Source organism: Populus trichocarpa, chromosome 15 (genome assembly GCF_000002775.5).
Source record: "Populus trichocarpa isolate Nisqually-1 chromosome 15, P.trichocarpa_v4.1, whole genome shotgun sequence".
Classification (NCBI taxonomy): Eukaryota; Viridiplantae; Streptophyta; class Magnoliopsida; order Malpighiales; family Salicaceae; genus Populus; species Populus trichocarpa.
In genome coordinates this window covers 8,523,390-8,543,613 of record NC_037299.2, presented here as the reverse complement: position 1 = coordinate 8,543,613, position 20,224 = coordinate 8,523,390, and the positions used below count along the sequence as shown (strand labels likewise).

Here is a 20,224-nt window from a genome sequence, read left to right as displayed (position 1 = left end):
AATCGTGTCATTAAACCTCATAAATACAAATATGTCCATAGCAATTTCTTATGAGTTTTTCAAGTCTTGTTAAGCTTGTGATTTTCTTTTTTGTTATGATTTATGATGTATTTTTGTCTAAAAAATAATAATAAAAAGATACACGAGAGAAAACATCACTTTTATACACACACTCACACATTAACCCTAAAATCTATGTCCTAGACCGAGACACGTACTAAAGTAGGAGGACTTCATGCGAAGTGCGTTCATGTATTAAAGTCAAGGGTGGTGTGTAATTATGCCCATCATCATCGTCATTATTGTTTGATGTTTCTTTCCTTCCGTGGATTCCGGTGTCTCCATCCTATCTATCTTCCGCGATTGTCGCAGAATTGTAGTAAGGGAAAGGAAAAAGGGGGGGTAGATAGCTAGCTGCATGGCGACGATTCAGAACAAACATTTCCAAGCTTTTCTTTTCCCTTCCTCTCCTTTTTTTGGCTGGTATAAGTAGCAAAACAACTTTTTATTTTTGTTTGTTTGTTTTCAAGGAAGCTGCCTGCCTGGGCATGCATTTGCAAACCCACAAAAACCCTTCCACTTTTTAAGCTCGTCTTTCTGGATCCGAGTTCACCGACCCGACTCAGTACAACTCGGGCCCGACTCTCACCATACCAAAATGGGTTGCGTGAGCTCGAAGCAGGCGGTGTCCGTCACACCAGCCCTGGACCATTCTGTCTTGTCCGGGTCGGGCCGGGCTCGTGTCGGAATGGACCAGCACCCCAGTTTCAAGAAGAATGGGGATCACCACCACCATCAGGTGGTGGTAAGTTGCGGAGGGAGCGAGTTGGGCGAGTCAGGAAGAGCTCCGAGTTCAAATGGCGAGTCGTTGAGCTTTAGATTGAGGAGTTTACACAAGTACATTGAAGGTGAGCAGGTGGCTGCAGGTTGGCCCGCCTGGTTAAGTGCCGTAGCTGGAGAAGCCATTCACGGTTGGGTCCCTCTCAAGGCTGATGCTTTTGAGAAATTGGAAAAGGTTGTTAACTAATTATTAAGTTTTATTTGTTTATTTTTTTCAAATTAAAAAAAAAAAAAAAAAAGGAGAGGAGGAGACGTGCTGTGTTTTTTCTGTCATCATAGACAATGTGGTGTTGGTTTTTGTTTTTATTCTTTTTTGTTAGTTTGTTTAAAAAGATTTAATCTTTAATGCCTTTGCTACTAATTAGCGCTTCTTGCTGTATATGTTCTTCATTTATCAAAAATCCACTTGTTTCTTTCTTTTCTTTTGGAGAAAATAAAATGTTGTTTGCGCAATATAATCCCTTCAATTTTATTTTATTTTAAATAATATACAAGCAAGGAAGTTTTAGAATGAACAATCCAGTTGGGGGTTGGGTGATTGGCATAACAACTCTTCTTTTAATCTTTATATAATGCTAAAAGTCTATACAGTGTTCAGCTACAATCATCTCTGGACAGCTTGGTTCCGAAACAATGCCAGGTCTTGGAAGGCTGCTCACATCATACTATGTGAATCTTCCAGATTAGTACTTCATGATTCTGATAATTGCACTTATTACTCTTATTATTTCACTGTAACTAGAACTTTGTGGAGGAATTTCTTTCCTTTTTTTTATCCGATTGTCGGTTGCTTCTTTTATGCAATTTTCATGTGTGGACTAGAATCTATAATGTCAAGTGTGAAGGCATCTTGTTCTCTTACTCACCTGAACTTAAGCCTTGCCTAGATGACTGCTGCTATTTCATTTTAGTTTATATTCTCTCCTCTTCAATTGGATAGTCAACTTATTTTCTGTACAATTGCTTTGATAGATAGGACAGGGTACATATAGCAGTGTGTTCCGAGCACGTGAGACTGAAACTGGGAGGATAGTTGCTCTGAAGAAAGTTCGGTTCGACAATTTTGAGCCTGAGAGTGTTCGATTTATGGCAAGAGAGATATTGATTCTTCGTAGGCTTGATCATCCCAACATCATGAAATTGGATGGATTAATCACTTCACGATTGTCATGTAGCATATACCTCGTCTTTGAGTACATGGAGCATGACATCACTGGACTCTTGTCTTGCCCTGATGTCAGGTTCAGTGAGGCACAGGTTTTAACTCTGCCTTTGTCTGTGTTGCTTTCTAGAATTTGTTTTTGGGTGTTTCAAGACATCATGGAAATAAAAAGTTTCTCTTAATCTGTAGCATCAAATTTAGAGTTTACTGTATAAAACAAAGCTCAATCATTCTTGAATACAAAGAAATGTAACATCATGTAAGAGATTTGTTCACATTCGTTACATGTTTAAGGTGTCACCTCTGTGAGTTAATTGCAATTTTTTTCTGCGCACTGAAGTATATTAATTACTCTAATTTGCAGATTAAGTGCTATATGAAGCAGTTAATATCAGGACTTGATCACTGTCACTCAAAGGGTGTAATGCATCGGGACATCAAAGGATCAAATCTTCTCGTAAACAATGATGGTATACTGAAGGTAGGAGATTTTGGATTGGCAAACTTCTGCACTTATGGGCACAGGCAACCTTTAACCAGTCGTGTTGTGACTTTGTGGTACCGTCCTCCTGAACTTTTGTTGGGTTCTACTGAATATGGAGCATCTGTTGATCTTTGGAGTGTAGGCTGTGTATTTGCAGAACTTCTTCTTGGAAAACCAATCCTTCAAGGGAGAACAGAGGTAAGCATCTTTTTCCTGTACATGGTTGTGCATTATTATGATTTTTGTGTGATTGGTGAAATATACTAAAAATAAGGTGCTAAAGATTTATATGGGGGGGGAATTTGTAGTTTCTGTTGAGTACTACTTTTCTCATATCTTTCTTGGGTTAGAATTAATACAAGTAAAGTAGATTCGTTCATCTCTCTCTCTCTCTCTCTCCTTTTTGTTGTTATCTCTCCTTTCATTATAGCGGCATCAGTGGTAGAATTTTGTGAAGCCCGCTTCTGAGACAGATTCCTGAAAATCATCATAACAACTCTCCAATTCACGAATGGATTGTACAAGTAAAATCCCTTAAAGAATGTTATGGTACCAGATATGCTTTTATTTTATCCTCATTTCAATGTGAGATGGCTTTGAGGAGAACCATTTTTGTATTTATCACATGAAGGCAGTTACTTGTTCCAGTCGATTTTGTGATTCTGTTCCTCATTTTAACAGTAGAGGGTGGCAAATCAGAGGCATGCCCATGTTGGGATGATCAGATATACCTGTTTACCAGTTTTGTTGTTGCAGACCTAAAGAATTATATTTTATAAAAGTTAGCTGTTCTTGTCATTTCTGTTGATTTGCTTTTTCTTCAAGATTTTGTATGAATGCTCTTTTTTGTTTCTTTCAGGTTGAACAATTACACAAAATTTTCAAGCTTTGTGGGTCGCCACCTGATGAATACTGGAAAAAGTCCAAACTTCCTCATGCAACTTTATTCAAACCACAGCAACCTTATGATAGTTGCCTTCGTGAGACCCTTAAAGATTTGCCAACAACTGCTGTGAACCTGATCAAAACTCTTCTCTCTGTAGAGCCTTACAAGCGCGGGACTGCTTCTTCTGCTCTTGCATCTGAGGTGATTATTACCTCCTATAGCATTTGATATGCCCGTTTCAAGAGGTGACCTTGATTTATATAGCCATGGAGTTAAATATAATTTATGTTCTATTTGAATCATCATACACTGGTGGATCACATTTTAGACGTACATTCTGTTCTAACCAAAAAACAGTGTTCATGTTTAACCTTCATTTATGGAAATTATTGTTTTTTTAGACCAAAAAATAGAAGGGGTGTCTTTTTATGGAAATTGTGTGACTAGGTGCCATAGGTTTATGCATTGGTAAGCTTATTTTAACACAAGCTCCTTACCTTCAATTTTTCAGTATTTCAGCACAAAACCTTATCCATGTGATCCATCAAACTTGCCAAAATACCCACCTAGCAAAGAGATAGATGCAAAAAACCGTGAGGAGGCAAGGAGGTGAGGATTCTCATTTTTCTCATCCAGTTTTCTCTAAAAGCATTTTGTTTCTCTTCTGAATTAAACATTGGTTTGGCTGCTTTACTTTTTTTAAAGAGCACTTGCAATGAAGTCATTCCATGTCTGCTGTCTCAACTGAGACATATAATTAGCTGGATTTTCTAAATATGCAATTGAGTTGAGCAACCTATGGATATGGGGTCCAATGATGATAAAATTAGTCCATCATGCTTTAAAATTGCATTGGACAGCATTTGTTACTGTCATGTGACCACTGCTATTACCAAGAAATGAAACAGATGCCTCTTGTTAAAATCTCATTTAAAAGCCTGTAAGTTTACAAACCTTATGTGGACAGCAATTGGAAATTTATGACTAGAAACTATATTGACTGCAGGCTTATTATTAAAAAACTCAAATCTCCAGGATCATAGGTTATACACTTATACTGACATCCAATTATATTGGCTCTGAACTTTTAGGAAAAAGATTGGTGGGAGAGGTCGTGGAACTGAAACTAGAAAGTGTACAAGAAAACTATGTGGAATCAGTAAATTGGCAGCAGAGGTCTCTCTCTCATACGAGCACACATGCACGCACACACGCGCGCACAGGTGTTTGTGGAAGCTGATTCACACTGATAGTGATAAGTTCCTTTCTGTCTCCAGGATCTAGCAGCTCAAAAGCAATGTGGTCAAATCAATATCAGTAACATGCGTGTTCCAAAGGGAGGAGATAGAAAGTCAAGTGGAGAGGCACGGAAGCCATCACTTGATAAATTGGAAGAGATTTTCCATATAAAGAATGCATCCCAAGGAGACATTCCTTTTTCTGGTCCATTAAAAGTTTCTAGTTCAAGTGGTTTTGCTTGGGCAAAACGGAGAAAAGATGATGCATCCATAAGATCCCACAGTAGGTCTACTTCGAGAGGTCATTCTAATAATAGATTAGAACCCTCTTCTGCGTTGCAACAGAAGACTAATTATGACACAAGAGGACATGATAATGGGGATCTCACCCATGGAATCCGTAACAATTCTAGAGGCCATGATTCATATGAAATTTCTAAGCTTGCTTTGCGAAAACAATGGAGGCAGTTTGAACGTCCAGATTCTTTTGATGCTTCCGAGGAGTACCATTCGCAAGAGCTATCTTTGGCACTTTATCAAAGAGAGGGAATGGAAGCAAGGGGAAGTAATTTGGTACGTTTGTAAATATTAGAACCGCATCTAACTTTAATTACAGTCTTTGTTAAAGATGAAATGAAATATGTCTTGATGCTTGCTTTCAATTTGTCTGAAGGCACATGTTGCTTGTCATAGTTTAAAATCGAATGAAATTCCTAGATTGGTAAAGGTTGGAGGTGGTGGTGAATACAGAGTTAGCAGCAGGGTTCAAGTCACTAGTAAGTGATGGTGTGCTTTAGCATAGAGAACAACAAGGGCAGCGATTTTTCAAGATTTTTATTTCTTTTACTCTGGAGAGAATTTTGAAACTTTAAAATTGTTATTTATTCAGAAAAAAAAATTCAGAGAGGAAAGGAGCGTTATTAGTTGTCTCTTGTAACTTTTTTGTTTGTTTATTGATCACTACATGTTGAAACAAAAAGCTAAAATAAGGCTTACAAAATATAATGTTCACATCATCATGATTTAAGCCAAGAGTCGGCAAACTGACACCATTAAACCACACTGGGATGATTTGCTCGGACCGTAGCTCTAATTACTTTGTAGATTTTTTGAACTGCACAGAATTTGAGATGTGAAATTAACTTTAACCATTTTTTGTTTGTGTTTGTGAATGGAATAGAGGGGTGCAGATTATAGTTTGCAACTGTCTACTGATTATCTAACTTAAGGTTTAACTTGAATAGGTTTTTGAAGACCAAGTGGACAAGGTCGACTTCTCTGGACCCTTGTTATCTCAGACGCACAGAGTGGATGAACTCTTAGAAAGACATGAGCGCCATATTCGCCAGGCAGTCCGAAAATCATGGTTTCAAAATGGTACGGAAATGATAATATTAATCCCCTCGTTTTTGTTTTTAATATTTTCTAAAGGTTTTGCATCATCAATCATACCAACTTGGGCTATGCCATCATTGTTTTCTTCATTGCTTTAAATCATCTTAGAGACCCTGGTTCCTTTCCTTTCTTAATCCTATGGTTTTACCTCAAAACTTTGATTAATTGCTGGAAGGCGTTGATTTATACCTAAAGAAATGTAAGTAAACTGGACCTCAGACCATTGATTGGGGACAACATGTGGCTAATTCATCATTTCCCATCATGACGGTCATAACTGATGCTGCCATTTATGAAACACTGCTTCTCTCAAGTTGGAAATGAAATTATAGAGGAAACTTGAACTCTGGAAGAGTGGGGCTTCCATTACTCATTAGTTTTATCAAATCATGATAGTTGCCACTTGCCACCGTGCATGCATCTTCATGAAGTTCCATGATGCTCAATTTGACTAAAATTTTATTTGAGATCCAGGCAAGAAGCATGGAAAGTGACCATCATTATATATGCTCAGCTTCCAAAGACACGATGGACAGGTTTCTCTCCTGGAAGTAATAATCAAGAAAACAGGTTCCATAACACTCATCAAGGAAACATGTTTAAACTGACCTACCGTACCCAACAACGGCGCTATTGAACCATCAGCTGGATAGAAAGTCGAATGAAAATCTAGAAACTACAAGTTGATTGTGATCCTATGTATCCAAAAGTGAGGAGGAAATTGGATTGAAGAGAGGTCCATATTGATGGTTTGCTCTCTTTTTTCCTGCATTTGAGCATTTAGTCTTCTTTTTTTTCCTATTCCTTTTGTGTTAATTATCACCTCTTTCTTTTCTTTTTCATTTATTCACTGTTTTGCCAAGCTGTTTTTTCTTTTTCTTTTTTTTGCTTTTTTTCTGATATGACCTATCCTGCTCCATGTAAGAAGTGGAATAATGGTTAGTGACCTGAGATTATTTATGAAAATGATCAGATTTTCAGGGTTTGCAGCATCTGTTTCCTTTTTCTTTTTTTTTCCTATCTGATTCTGGAGATTTGGCAATTAGATCAAACATGAGCAGGTGTAATTTGCCTTTAAGACATTCGCTGGGAGCCGCGATGTAGTTCAGCTGACAAGTCACAGCAACAAGTGGGTTTTGATGCCACCATCCAAGTCATGACATAACTGAGCAGAAGAAACCTTCGGTGACTTTCCAAGTCATGGTGAGTTCACTTTTCTTATTACGGAAAAATAATTAAAATGTTTATATTTATGTAATTCTGTTACATAAGATGAAATAAATATATGGCCTAGGTAACGGCTACTTGAAGTCATGAAAGAAATTGCGCGGGTATTTCATATTTTCAGAAAAAAGGTTAACATCAAATATATTCTCGAACCAGTGAGATGGTTTCAATTTTACACTTAAATTATCAATTGTATCTTTGAACCATCAAAAATGGTTAGATGACATTGTACACAGACAATACTGACGTGGATGTGGATGATTACTATGATGCCATGTCGAGTATGGATGTGGATGTTGATGTGGATGATTACTATGATGCCAAGTCGAGTAGAAATGGGGGAATTTGTTTTTGAATGAGCGGCTTATACGGGGAGGAAAGAATGTGGAGAGTGTTGGCTTTTTTTGAAAGATATATATAGATGTAGAGAAAATGATAAATTTAAAATATTTTTGGGAATTTCAAGAATCTTGTTAAATAAATCTAGGGTTGTGTGGGGTTTATATTAGGGGTGATTATTTTTGGTCTAGTTCGGTTTTTATTAAAAAAAAATAACCAAACCGAATATATTTAAAAAAAAAAAAAACCGAAACCGGTCGGTTCAAACTGACCGGTTTCGGTTCGGTTCAAACCGACCGGTTTTGGTTCGGTTCAAACCGATCGGTTTCGGTTCGGTTCGGTTCAAACCGACCGGTTTCGGTTCGGTTTGGTTTTATATGACAAAAACTGGTTCAAACCGGTTTGCCTCGGTTTTGGCTCGGTTTTTTTGGTTTGGCTCGGTTTTGGCTTGATTTTTCTGGTTTGACACGGTTTTTTCCGGTTGTTTTTTGGTTTGGGTTCGGTTCGGTTTTTTCGGTTATTTTTTTTCGGTTTTTTCGGTTTAATCGGTTTTTTTGTTTTTTTTCTCACCCCTAGTTTATATGAATATTACTTAAAGATTAAATATTTTTTTTGGCTTTGAATAATTGATTCAAGGCTGAGTTATAAACTATAATTTATCTAAGTGTTTGGTTTTTTATGGTAATCCACAAAAACCATCGATAAAAAATCTTTAAAATACTTTTAGGAGAGAGATTGTTATACCTTTAAGTACTAACTCTTTTCTTTTTGTATTTTTCAAGAATTCTATAATTCAGGTAGTTTCAGTACTGTGTATTTTGTGTTGTATAGAAAATAAAAGGCATAACATTATATTTATAAGAAAACCTAAAACTTGTATAAATGATAAAATATAAATTCTCTCTTGAATAATATTACATATATTTTTTAGAAAACAATTTAGAAATTTATTAAATCAAGTCTCTAATTTTTTTCAAGTCTAGAATTGTAATTTTCAATATAAATTACACTATAATCCTCAACTTTCAAAATTTACTTACAATCTAATCACACTTAATTAATCTATCTCATTTAATTTTTTTATCAATAGTTTTTTTGTGCGTGATGTATTAGGCTTCTTAATAAGTTGATTCAAATATAAATCACAATCTTAAATAAAATAAGATTAAATAAATTAATTTATTATCAATTCAACAATTAATTGATTTATATTTAAAGATCAAGTACAATTTCTAATAATTTGTCATGATTATTTAAATATTAGAAAAGTCATAAGTGGTTAGATTTAACTTTTCAGTGACTAGTTTATAATAATCATTATTCATTCATCAACAATGTTCTGATTTGGATATTATAGCATGAAGTGTTTATTAATAATACATATTTTGTGAAATCATGTTTGTTCTCAACACCATATTCATTGATTAATTGAATAAGATTTGAAATTCTTTTTAAATCTCATTTCACATTGTCTATGGATTTACAATCAATACTATTTAAGAGCGTATGAAATATTGTTTCTAATTTACCTAGAGTAATGAATCTTCTGTTGATTACTTAAATACTTTTATGTAGTTCATGTTATATCCAATATCTACTTGTTTATTATCCTTGATTAGAATAACGTGTTGCAGGATTAAAACATAACATTCACTATATAAGATAACTTAGTTATCTTAAGTTTAAGGATCACTTACACAATTGTCACGTGAGCCTTTCTATAAACACGAATGATCTTTCCATATGGAATTTTCATGCGGGTCAATCGGGTCAATTCAGTGTACATGTCATTTGACAAGTATCTATATAGCAGTTCTAGGTATCTCTTATACCTTAGCTTATGAGAAAAAATGTTTCTTTCGTAAAGGAAAAAACATAGTATATATTAGTCCGAACGACTCTAATTAATATGTGGTTTTAATAAAACGTTGACCATGAACATTTAGAAACATTGCTTTAATGCAATAAAAATCTCATAATTATAACAACTTTATAATTTTGTTTACAAATCTTTTTTTATCTCAAAATTTTTATCTTTACTCTAGATTTATTAATCAAATATTTGATGAATATTCAAGATAAATAAAATCTTTATTAAAATTAAATATGTTTATATGAATAAAGTTAATATCATGTATAATCAATTGATTGGCTACAAGGCATATATACTAATAGAAAAATTTACACCAAACTGGCAGAAAAAAATGAGGGACAAAAATATTTTGTACTTCTATTGAAAAACAAAGAGCATATTTTATTCAAATCCTTTAGATCATTTTGTAGTGTAATATATGTTTTAATTATTTGATGAATATTAAAAGTAAATAAAGCTTTTATTAAAATTAAATAAGTTTATATGAACTAACTTAATGTTATGTATAATTAATTGATTGATTACATGGCATATAAACTAATAAAAAAAAGGTATTGGTGCAAAGCAAATCAACAGGAAAAGAAAATGAGGAACTAAAATATTTTGTACTTCGATGATAAAAAAAAGGTATACTTTGTACAAATCCTTCATATCATTTTATAAAGTAATATATATTTCAATTCTAACTTATTATCTTACATGACAAAATAAAATAAATATATCTTCATAAACTCTTTTCATCAATAACCACCACCATTATAAAGCATCGGTTTTAAAGCTTACACCTTCATGAACTCTTTCTCACCCATATTAATCAACTTCTCCATCTAAAACTTTGAAAGATAGAAATTATATTTGATTTTTAATGTATTTATATGTTTGAAGCTTGACTTGTTAAGGTTAAAAATATTGCTAGGAACGATGATATATAATTTTATATGTTTAAAATTATAGTTTAGATGGTTGAATATAAGGGCAAGAAAGACAATGAATAACGAAGAAGAAGGGAGGAAAGGTTAAAGAAAATTGTAGTAGAAGATCGTTAATTTCCTGCATGATTTTTGTTTTATTTTAAATGTTATATGTTTCTTTTTTTGTTTTTTAGTACTCATTGGCCTAGGCAGACTAATGCACCTAGACATAACTACATGTTTGAGAATAATATAAATTATATATTAAAGTTTTATTTAATAATTTTTGTTTTTAGGTTGAGATAGTTCTTTAAAATGGTATCAAAATTTTGTTGATCAAACGGTCACAAATTTAAATCGCATCACTCTTATCATTTCTTCTAATTAAAACTAATTAATAGCACAAGGCACTTGTTATCTCTTCGCTTGAACTTGTACAAGCTTTCACTTAAAATGATGTATTATAAAATAATATAAATTATATACTGAGACCTCACATAATAACTTAAGCTTTTAAGTTGAAATAATTATTTAACATTGTATAACTCACTAGCCTAGTGCCATTTGATTTGTTTATTTATTGATATTTTTTATTAGTTTTTATTTTGCTTTTACAACTATAATTTATTGATATTTTAGAAATTATATAAAAAGTAAAAATTCTCATTTTATTTTCCATAAGTCTTGTAACTCCCCATTTATGTATTTAATCTTTTATTCTTAATTAATTACTTCTTCTTTTCATTCCTAAAACATATTTAAAATATAATAATATAAATCATTGTTAATAAAAACCACAAAATTATGTTAAAAATTACATACTAATCCAAATAAAGTATCAAATATCAAAATTGAATTCAAATTCATTGAATAATAAAATTTTAATTTATGTTATTTTGTAGCTTTTTAATGTAATTTTGAAGTTTTTGAATTTCATTGGTATAATAAAAACCTTTTTCATCTAATTGAAGAAAAAAAGGTTTTCTTAACTTATAAATTAAATTAATTTTAGATAGATTAAAATCAACATGAAAGAAATTAAATTAAAATTATAGCGTCAAGTGTAAGACTTTTGTTTTCTTTCTATTTCATTTGATTTCCAGAAATTGAAGTTTGGATTTTCTTATCTTGTTCATTTGTTAAATTTTCACGTATTATTTTCTTATCCTTGATGCATTGATCTTTGACACGTGGCATAAAACGTCATGTACTTGGACCAAAGTTTAGAAAAAAAAAAAAAAAAACAAACAAACCCTAACACAACCTGTAGAATAATGGTAGAATTAATGGGCAAAATGGGCGAAATCATGGCAAATTAAATGTACAAAGTTAAAAAAAAAAATGTACAAAGATAAAACATGTCATTATCTCATGCTTATTTCTAATTAAAGATACTTGCTTTTGAAATATAATCTAATAAAGGGAAAATAAACTTTGTAGAACATGTCGCTATTGACATAAATTATGGGATTTCTAAAAATCAAAGGAAAACATGGAAAATAAAGATGCCACCTAACTTTTTTAAAAAACTAAGATTTATGATATGTTTAAATAAATGATTGATTATGTTTAAAGAAAGATAGATATCACTCTTACCCTATTTTTTCAAATAAAATATTATCTTAATTATGTGTTTTTCTTAAATTTATTTTACATGTGTCATTAATTATCTAAATTTATTTTGGTTGAGGTTGGTTTGATATTTATATATGTTTAGTTTAAAACTGTGATTGAAATTGAAGTTGAACAAAAAATAGTTTAATGTGTTTGGTTAATAATGCTTTTTAAATTGAGGTTATAAAATAACTAAAAAAGATATATATTAATATTGATGGTTTTTAATTTAAATATTGTAAATTTAACTACTCCTATTACATCATGAAATAAATAATATTTTATATAAAATATTTTTTTATTGTTCTATTAAACTATCTACAATTCCATCACATATGAAATCTATCTGACAAGGACTACAGTTTCTATGATTTCCTAAGCGTGCAACAACATCAGGTAAAATATCATCAGGAACAAAATTGAGATTGCGATCAAATTATACAAATATTACATCATCATGCGATCTCCCTCTAATTTAATTATGTAGCGCCATTGAAAAATAATAAACACTAATTTTTCGAATAAAACACAATTAAAAATAAAATAAAAATTGGATTTTTATTTTATTTTACTGGGTCGAACCCGGTCCGGCCATGAACAATGGAGAGTGAATTAATTTAATCTCCACTATTCAAGTGGAGACGACAGAAGAAGAAGCAGCTTCAACTTGCTTTCGATTACCCTGTGTTTTAAACGTAAATTGTATTGGGTCCCACAAACAGTAAATTACGTTTAGTAATTAACCAAACGGCTTATTTAGTGTGTTTAGAAAATACGCGAAGGCTGCCTCAAATACAAACGGGCTCTAAGTTCAAAACATTGCAAACTTGGCAAAGACTCGTTGATGCATTTTGAAATCCAATTTAAGGTTAAAATATCATATTACGCCTACGTTAGTCCCTAAAATTAGGAGATTCGTTGATTTAGCTGTTAAAAAAAAGGAGCTTAAATCAAAAGTTGCAAACTTGAAGAAAACTTGTTAATTTATTATCAAACTTGTTTTGGGATTAAAAGCATCATGTTAGGTCTAAGTTGGTCACTAAAACTAGAAGAAACGTTGATCTAACCTTAAAACCAAATTTAATCAAAATATCAATAATTTGATAAAAACTCGTCAATATAACTTTTATTATTTAAAAAAAACATTTACAATAAAAATTTTGTATTAAAGCCATCAACACGCAATATAACATAATAAAAACAACATCAACTCCTAACATAACAAATAAAAAACAACATATACACCTAATATAACAATTCAAAAACAACATCATTACATAAATTTCACACAAAAAAAAAAACAACATCAACATACATCAAATTTCACACTGAGACCAAAACATTACGTCTCGGATAAACCTCTTACAACCTATCTTTCCAACCCCATCACAACATTCATAGGCAACTTAACAATTTAAAAACAACATTAATACACAAATCTCATAAATAAAAAACAATATCAATACACATCAAAATTTACATCGAGACCAAACCATTACACCTCGGATAAACCTCTTACAATCCATATTTCCAACCTCATTGCAAGGTATTGTTTCCAACCTTATTCTACCTTAAAAATAAATCATTGGCGGTATCATGCCCTTGGAGTTGCTCCACAACAATATGAACCCTAATACTTCAAATATTTCTTAACAATCATTCACAATAAATTAACAATCAATTAAAAATCAAATTATTAGAAATAAAATATGCAATATTCAATGTTAAAATTGTTTTTGGTCTGCGCTAGTGAATGGAAGGAAACGACTCTTTCCACAACGGAGTCACCATTAGCTTTATTTATTATTACGGTAAACTAGTGTATCAAAATGTCAATCTGAGATCTTATTTCAGGTCGCCACCTACTACAAAGGTGAGTCTCGGTAGGTGTGTTATTCTACATTTTTCCAAAAGAACATTCATTCATTCATTTTTTTTCTTCACCTTAAATATTCACCTAAGCTTTGAAATCGACCTCGAAAGATATTGGGGTAGCAAGGAAGTTGTCAGAATAGGGTTAGTAGCGATGGTAGATTTGGTAGTGGTGATAAGTGGGTTTACTCACAGTCACTCCTACTGACACGTGGGCCCATGTTCCACATCTATTAAGTATGTTTTTTGGCAAATCAGGAGCCTCTCCCCTTCCTATTTTTTCCTACGCTAGTGGTGTGCCACAGTGACACCTGAGGCAAGAGAACAACCCACTTCAAGTTTCGACCATTTCTTCTTTTCTCTATTGGTTCGACACCTTTTCTCTCCCTTTTTTTTCCCCTTTCTTCAAGTGGCTAGTGGCATGAAGATGGGTGTTAAAGCTATTTGGTTTATGTTCAATGAGAGGTGATCATGGTGGTTAGGTTTGTTAGTGACGGGTTCCTTAAAGATGATGAAGAAAGAGGAGTTGTTGTTGTGTGAGAGAGAGAAAAGCAGAGGGAGATGGTGTTGCTATTAGTTTTGATGGTGTCTAATGCCCTATTTGTTTTTGCGTTTCAAAATCGTTTTTGAAAAAATTTGAAATTTTATTTTTTTTCTTTACTTCAAATTAATATTTTTTTGGTGTTTTTAAATAATTTTGATACACTGATATCAAAAATAATTTTAAAAAAATAATAAAAATATTATTTTGATGTATTTCTGAGTTAAAAAGTACTTTAAAAAGTTACCGCAACTACATTCTCAAACACCCCTTAAGTGGAGGCTACATGTGGTGGGATGGTTTTGGCAATGGTGGCTTGTCGTCGGTGTTGGAGGAATTGTTGTCATCAGGGTGATTGATTTTTTTCTTTTCTCTTTCTTCAGCTTGGTTCTCATTTTTTTTTCATTGTTTTTGTTTTTATTCTTCTCCTCTTTTTCATTGGTCTGGTTGAATTTTCGACAATTTATTTTACTAATTTCTTCTTGTTTTGCCAAACAAAGCCTTTTTTTTAAATTTAATTTCTAAATTTTTTCCTCATCTTTTTTACCTTCACATATTTATGAATGTGCGGGATTATGTTTACATGGGAGGCTTTTTTATATTAAATAAATTGTTTTTTTATTATTAAAAAAAACAACAAAAAATCTTTTTTTTTTCAAAAATACATTTAAATATTTTGATTCGCGTATGGCCAAGTTTCTCAAAAATAAATTATATTTGTATAATTTAAGCATGCTAAGAAAAAATCACAAAAATAGTTTTTTTTTATTTTTTATTTTGCATGCATATTGGATTTCATAACTAGTTTATTAAAATTACGAGAACTTGACATTTCATATCAAAAACAACAAAAAAAAATATGTTGTTTCTTTTAATATATTATGAACTTATTCGTAAAATGTATCTCCGATATTGAATAAAAAAACAGTTCCTTTTGTTTTTATGATATAACTCTAAAATGGCTAGACTTGCCCCTAAAGTTATTGTCCCCTGTATTAGGGTGGATCGACTTTAACTATTAGACAGACTAACGGTTAGACAATAAAACAGTATCTTAGTTTGTATCAAACAAATAAACAATGCAGTTTACGTTAGGTAAGGTGTATTAAGGGTGATACGTCTTTTCTATATACAACTAGTCTCATTATCTAGGCTCTAAAACCAGCTAAGATTCTTAGTGATCAAAATATTAAGAGATAACTCCATTATTTTTTTTTACTGATAAAGATCAAAAATTTCTTGTTCTTTCCACCTATTATCACAAAGATTCCAATTTAAAAGAATGATCACCGCAATGCCGTACTATAGTCATTAGGTATCATAATTAATATTGAGGCTTTAATATATAAATAAGGTCAGTTTAGCTTTAATATTAATATACCTCGTGGACCATTTATTTTCATTCGTTGTTCCATTAATTCTACAAACTATTCCAACATTGGCCGTTTAAATAGCTTTGGTTCAAGCTTTAATGTTACCTTTTGGGAGTGGGAATCGCCTTGGCAAGGTTTAACCTCTCATTTGTTTGCAGATAAAATGGAAGATAGTTAATTAATTCCTAAAAAAAACCAGACTGAAATCATGAAATTCACCGAACATTCCTTTGTCAGTTTGGAGTTACGTTATCATTTCTCCCTTAGTGTCTCCCCGGCCCCTCTCTGGTTAGGGAATTTTTTTATTTTTTCCTTTTACTGTTCCCTCTCTTATGTTAAAAGAACAAGATTATCCTTTCAGTTTTAAGAAAGGAATTAAATAGCCTTTCTGGTTTTAAAAACTAACTATTATTTCATGTTGTTTTCCAATTTATTTTGTTTTTTTTTCTGTTTTAAAAATAGAAAAAGAAAAAAGAAGTAGATAACATGAAAAGTTCAGCTAGAAAAAAATATATTTTAAATTAAGCATGATTAATAAGAAAGTTTTACGATATAAATAAAGTAACTAGTAACATCTTATCGGTTAGTTTTTTAGATCAACTTTGAAAAAAATAACACTCGAGAACTCACTTTGAATAAAAAAAAAATACAACTAGGTAAGAGAAAATAAAATTTATGACCCATAAAAAATGATAAAAATACTCTACATATGATTTTTTTTCTTATACTTGTATTTATCTATTTTAAATTAAGCATGATTAATGAGACTTTTATGATACACATGAAATAACCAGTGATATCTTATTAATTATTTTTAGAGATTCATTTTGAAAAGAAAATAACATTGTATGATTCACTTTGAAAATAAAATATAGATACAATTAGGGGAGAGAAAATAAAATCTATGACCTACCAAAATAATAAGAATATTTTCATCTATGATTTCTCTTATATATATATATATATATATATATATATTTATCTATTTTTTAAAAGTGGTATTAAAAAATAAATAATAGAATGGTACTAATTATTTTCTAAGTAGTATTAAATTTATGTAGTTAATGCATGTGAAGAAATTAATTGATTAGTTTTAAAAACTAGAAAGACTATTTAATCTGTTTGATAAAACTAAAAGGACTAATCTATAACTAACTCCTGTGAAGATAAAAGAAAAGCGAAGAGGACGTTAAAAAGCACATGTCCAATTCGCATGCCTGCTTGTCCATCCATATATGAACGGGACCACGTTTTCTCTCTTTATCTCGTATGTGCGTGTCGTGTCGTGTCGTGTCGTGTCTTTATAATATGCGAGTAATATATCCACGTGTCAAACCACTTAATCAATGATCTATGGATGGAAGGCAGGAAAATGATTGCTTTTTTTTTTTTTTTTTTTGGGGGCAAAGCAAAAGCCAAAATGAGAGAGGTTTTTTCAGAATAAATATTACAGTAAACTTAAAGTTTTTACGAAATAACTTTGTTTGAAAAACATTTAATGAAATGATACATTTTAACATTGTTATGTTTTGAAAGCATAATATTTAGTAAATATTGCTATTAAAAAATACAACAAAATAAATATCATATTTTAGAAAAGCAAGAAGCTAATGTTGCTATTAAAAAGTGCGATAAGGTAAATGTTGCGCACTTCAGAAAAGCGAGAAGCTAATGTCGTGCTTCAAAAGTACAACAATTCAATATTGAAATTTAAACCCAGATCGAATAACAGAAAGAACAGTCATAAACGCAGCCTCTTCCCTCGTGACCAACACCCTCGTTACCCTCACTATCTCTTAAAAAACCCACCAAAAACCTTCATTTTACCTTTAAAATAATGAAAAACAAACTCATCCTAGACTTTAAGCATCATTGAATGTTTTTATATGTCAAATTGATCGGTCCTTTAGTTGTCGCCACTGCCGCCGCCACCTTAGCCTTTTTGTTAGTCCTACAAGCAAGGTAAACATATTGCATTGATATAAATTTGCGTTTTGTTTGGATGAAATGAAATGATTATGTTAGGTTGAATTTAGAGTTTATGGTGAATTTAGGGTTTGTCAAATTAATGTGAAATTAATTAAGAATATCATCAATTAGGATTGATTTAATATAATTGAACATGAAAATAAGCTAAATTAATTGTGTGTTGCATTTAATTGATGTTAAGTTGTCAAATTATGGATTTTATGTGTAATGTTGGAATCAACTAATAATGTAATTAATTACGCTTGATGATTTCATGGACGAGAGCATGAATGAGGTAAAATTATGACAATATATATGTTTCATTGAATTGTTGATAAGTTAATGAATTTGATATTTTATTTTAATTATATTAATTTAGATTTGATTTTATACAATTGAGCATGAAATATCAATTAGATTTTGTATCATGAATTATATTTAATTTATGGTGAATTTGTTTTAACGTTAAATTTTAGAATTTTGATTGTATTTAATCTGAATTTTGCCAATTAGTGTTATGATAATGTAATTTATTTACAATTAAGTCAAATTGATCAAGATATGATGTGTTTTTTAAAATTATTATTGTTATTGTTATTATAGAATGTCTTATAATATATTTATGTTATGTCTTTACAGTGACACTATTATTTCATCTTCCACTCGGATGCAGGTATTGTGATGTTATTTTGCAATTATATACATTTTGTAATTGTACCATTAAAAAATAAAATGAAACTAACATATTTTTAATGCTAGGTGGTGTGGTGGTAAAGCATTTTAAAATTAATCTAACACATGTGTTGATATTTTATCGGAGTAAACTAGATATACAACATGCTATCTGATTATTTTTTGAATCATTTGTTTAATAAAAATCATTACATTGCACTGAATTATTGTTTTTTAATATTTAAAAAACTTATATCCTACAAGTCATGTGGACGCCTTATTTTAATGAAAGATTGACGGTTGTTCCAGTTGTTTGCACTTGTGGGATAGACATATGGATATCATTGGTCTCGCTGATATTTTTTTTGAGATGGTTGAGCAACATTGTCTAAACTGGATAATGCGGCAATTCAACTACAAATAACATATTCCAGTTGGCATTGATACAAGTGATGCATTGCACACCATGACTTGTCAGGGTAAAAGTAATGATTACGACTAGTTAACCCGACATAGAATTTATGTATGACAGTAGGATGAACAAAGAATGATATATATATATATATATATATATATATATATATATATATATATATATATATATATCTTCATCTGTATGCATCATGTGATTACAGATGAAGAGTATATGACCTGGTACATGAGTATCACACATCGGGTTATTACTCTGGATCCCGAGTAGGTTCCTCCACCTAGATACATACAGTATGAGTAACTTGCCTAATGAATTCAAAATATCATAAGTAACCAAAATTTTTCTTAATTAATATATGTTAAACGTTGAATATTATGTATTGATCTTTTAATTTAACATTAATATTTTATTAATATTAGGTTGGTTTCATGCTACCGGAAGGTCGAGAGGCCACATCTTATCTTTATAATACTTACAAAGAAACAAAAGTTTACACCATTGGGTCCTGATGATTAAATGTTTGCCGTACTGGACATCAAACCTTTGGAGAGAGGTTAACTTTTGATGATGTTGTGGCAGGGGACAAGACTATTCAAGCTTGTTCAAGAGCTAGATCTAGTCGTGCAACTGACGAGTTTGGATCATCCAGTAGACGTAGATAGATAAATGAATTATGTTTATATATTTTGAGAATTCAATTACTTGAATAATGTATTATTGAATTATTTTTTATTCATTTTGCATGTATATATGTTTTTTATCCTTGACATTTCTAGGGCTACTTGTGATTATAAAATGTGAGAATTTATTGAGTTTAGTTAGAATGTTTTGATTTGAGTTATTGTGGTTTTTTGCAGGTTTTTTTAAGTAAGATAAAATTTTGAGTATAATTCTTTTATAGAGAAACTTTGTCCAAAATTTATTAAAATTGTAATATTTATAACTCTCTAAAATCATAAAGTAAATTAAATTTTAATTTAATAAAAACTATGATTTTATAAAATTTTTAGGTTTAAAACACAAAAATTTCCATAACTGGACATTAGCCAAAACAATCTAACTATTTATACTTTATAGTCCAACAATTTTCTTAAATTGATCTCTTTGAACAAATGCCAATTATATTAATGTTGTAGTTCATAACTACGATTTTTAATTGGATATTATTTTTTTAAATTATAATATTTATGAAATGTTATGATATGAATTATAATTTTATTTAATCATAATTTATATATATATAAACCACGATGTTAATAAAATATTACAGATATCTTTAAATCATGCTCTTTTACTATATCTTTGTTCTCCATGTTAATTTACATTTTATTTGTATTTTGTATCCTAATTGGCCAATTTATCAAATGAGAGAGGGGTCTTTGAATCGAAACTATTC

General features: G+C 30.9%; 1 protein-coding gene across 1 annotated transcript; it reads left to right on the top strand.

The window, feature by feature from the left end:
- Positions 1-208: 208 nt before the first annotated feature.
- Positions 209-6,997, top strand: LOC18105782 (protein IMPAIRED IN BABA-INDUCED STERILITY 1). Its single transcript, XM_024586863.2, has 9 exons — positions 209-1,015; positions 1,813-2,097; positions 2,367-2,684; positions 3,346-3,573; positions 3,884-3,981; positions 4,464-4,548; positions 4,650-5,183; positions 5,855-5,987; positions 6,480-6,997. The coding sequence occupies exons 1-9, from the start codon at positions 659-661 to the stop codon at positions 6,497-6,499; spliced, it is 2,058 nt and encodes a 685-aa protein (XP_024442631.1). The 5' UTR covers positions 209-658; the 3' UTR covers positions 6,500-6,997.
- The last annotated feature ends 13,227 nt before the right edge of the window (positions 6,998-20,224 follow it).